Source organism: Aspergillus pseudoviridinutans (assembly GCF_018340605.1).
Source record: "Aspergillus pseudoviridinutans IFM 55266 DNA, scaffold_8, whole genome shotgun sequence".
In the NCBI taxonomy this organism is placed as follows: Eukaryota; Fungi; Ascomycota; class Eurotiomycetes; order Eurotiales; family Aspergillaceae; genus Aspergillus; species Aspergillus pseudoviridinutans.
The window spans coordinates 63,952-65,807 of record NW_025091288.1 but is presented as its reverse complement, the minus strand read 5'-3'; the positions used below and the strand labels follow the sequence as shown (position 1 = coordinate 65,807).

Below are 1,856 nucleotides of genomic sequence, written 5' to 3'. Positions count from 1 at the left end.
ATTGTTAATAATCAAATTTAATGTCAATAACGAGCGCTAAAGTAATAAAGATGAGATAGACCGTACCGTACATCTTTCGTGGAAGATCGGGCCAAAGTAATGGAATTAGTTCCTCGAGGTCATAGCTAAAGTGAAACCTGTCTGGTGATTACGAGAGAAAGAAAGATCCCTAGGCACAATGCAACAAAAAAGAAAAAATAATTTTTATGCATAACGACATCAACTGAGCAAGGACCCCGTGTAGATGGCCTGAGAAATTTTTCAAGCCAATTTTTCTTTGTCAACTCCATAGGAACCATTTACCAAACCATTATGACGCAGTATAAGGCCAAGGACAGATCAAGCCTTTCAGAAAGGCCAGTTTTTCCTTCAGTTCCGGGTTGTCAATTGTGGGATATTTCCACTGGTCAATGACCGCAGCGATCCCGTCCCCAGTAATATGAATCYTAGTGTCTAAAATGAGACTGGGGGGGAACGAAACATTAACGTCCACATAGAGATTGCTTCCAGATGTGATAATGAAATGGAAAGACCCGGCGCGGGTTAGCCTTTGGTTATAGTGAATGTTTAGCTTCGTGTGGTCCCGCTCATTGAAATGACCGCACTGAATATGTAGTTCAGCCTTCAGACTGACATAGTCGTTGAAGACCTTGTATTCGGTAATTATATAATCATAGCGACCACTGCAAATAGGCGTATCGATAGGCCCGTCGCCAGTGATGTTCAGCGGGCCCTGTTCCAAGGGCGGGGTGTCTTTGAAAACATGGACTTTGAATTTCTGTTCATTGGTAATCCAGCAACACTGAGTTACTTTATCCTCGGGGACGGTAAGCCTGTGCCAAAATCCGTCATAATGGCACCTGTGAGCCTCAATCGTCGCATGCACGCTACCCACAGGGCAACAGGTTCTGCTGTCATAAACATAATCCCCGGGGGCATCCTCGCTGGCATTGTCGTCGAAAAGGAACTTAGGTTGCGAAACAATATAAGTTGGCAGAGGAGCAATATGTCCTGTTTGCGATCTTAGCCAACTTCTGCACGTACAAACCGCACAATTGTAGATTAGGGCTCCTGTCCGTTTCTCACAACCACGCCGTATCACATCAGAACCAGGCATTGCGACAGCGTGGCGCCAGATAGGGTGTGAGAAAAAGAAGGGACCTTAGATCAAGCACTCACTTTGGGTAGTATCAGCCTCTATAGGCGTTGCAAACCCTATACTAGCAAGAGTAAGTATAGTAAGCACACAGTAAATAAGTCTCATTATATAGAATCAGGAAATTTAGAATATTATTCCCTTATATAGCTCTTATATAAATTATAAGTATAGAATTATAACTATTAATTTATCTTAAAACTAGATTAATACTACTAAGAATTAAGAGAATTATTTATATTCATATTATTCCTTGAATTTAACTAACTAGACCTTTTAATGATATAATATATACGTAGTTAGAGTTAGTTATATTAAAGAGTAGTGTAATAGACTCCACCGTTTGCAGCCATGAATGATTACTTATAGAGCTTCCTATTTTGGAAAGAGCTGATATGAAATAAGTTGAAAAGCAGAACAGTTTGCAGAAATAAGAAATCTAGAAGAGCCCAGAGGTGGCTAGATCCCTTACATCTTTGCATCTTAGCTCTCCTAGAGCACTTTATTAAAGATATATAGACATGTGTCTGCAAACAGCGAAGTCTATTACACTATTATTTAATATACCTAAACTTTAACTACATATATTATATCATTAAAAGGTCTAGTTAGTTACATTCAAGGAATAATATGAATATAAATAATTCTCTTAATTCTTAGTAGCATTAATCTAGTTTTAAGATAAATTAATAGTTATAAT

At 38.8% G+C, this 1,856-nt stretch overlaps 1 protein-coding gene across 1 annotated transcript; it reads right to left on the bottom strand.

Moving 5' to 3' along the window:
• Positions 1-310: 310 nt before the first annotated feature.
• Positions 311-951, bottom strand: Asppvi_010124 (uncharacterized protein; the record flags this gene model as incomplete). Its single annotated transcript, XM_043305970.1, has 2 exons — positions 311-833; positions 896-951. The coding sequence occupies 2 exons, from the start codon at positions 949-951 to the stop codon at positions 311-313; spliced, it is 579 nt and encodes a 192-aa protein (XP_043161905.1).
• Positions 952-1,856: the final 905 nt, after the last annotated feature.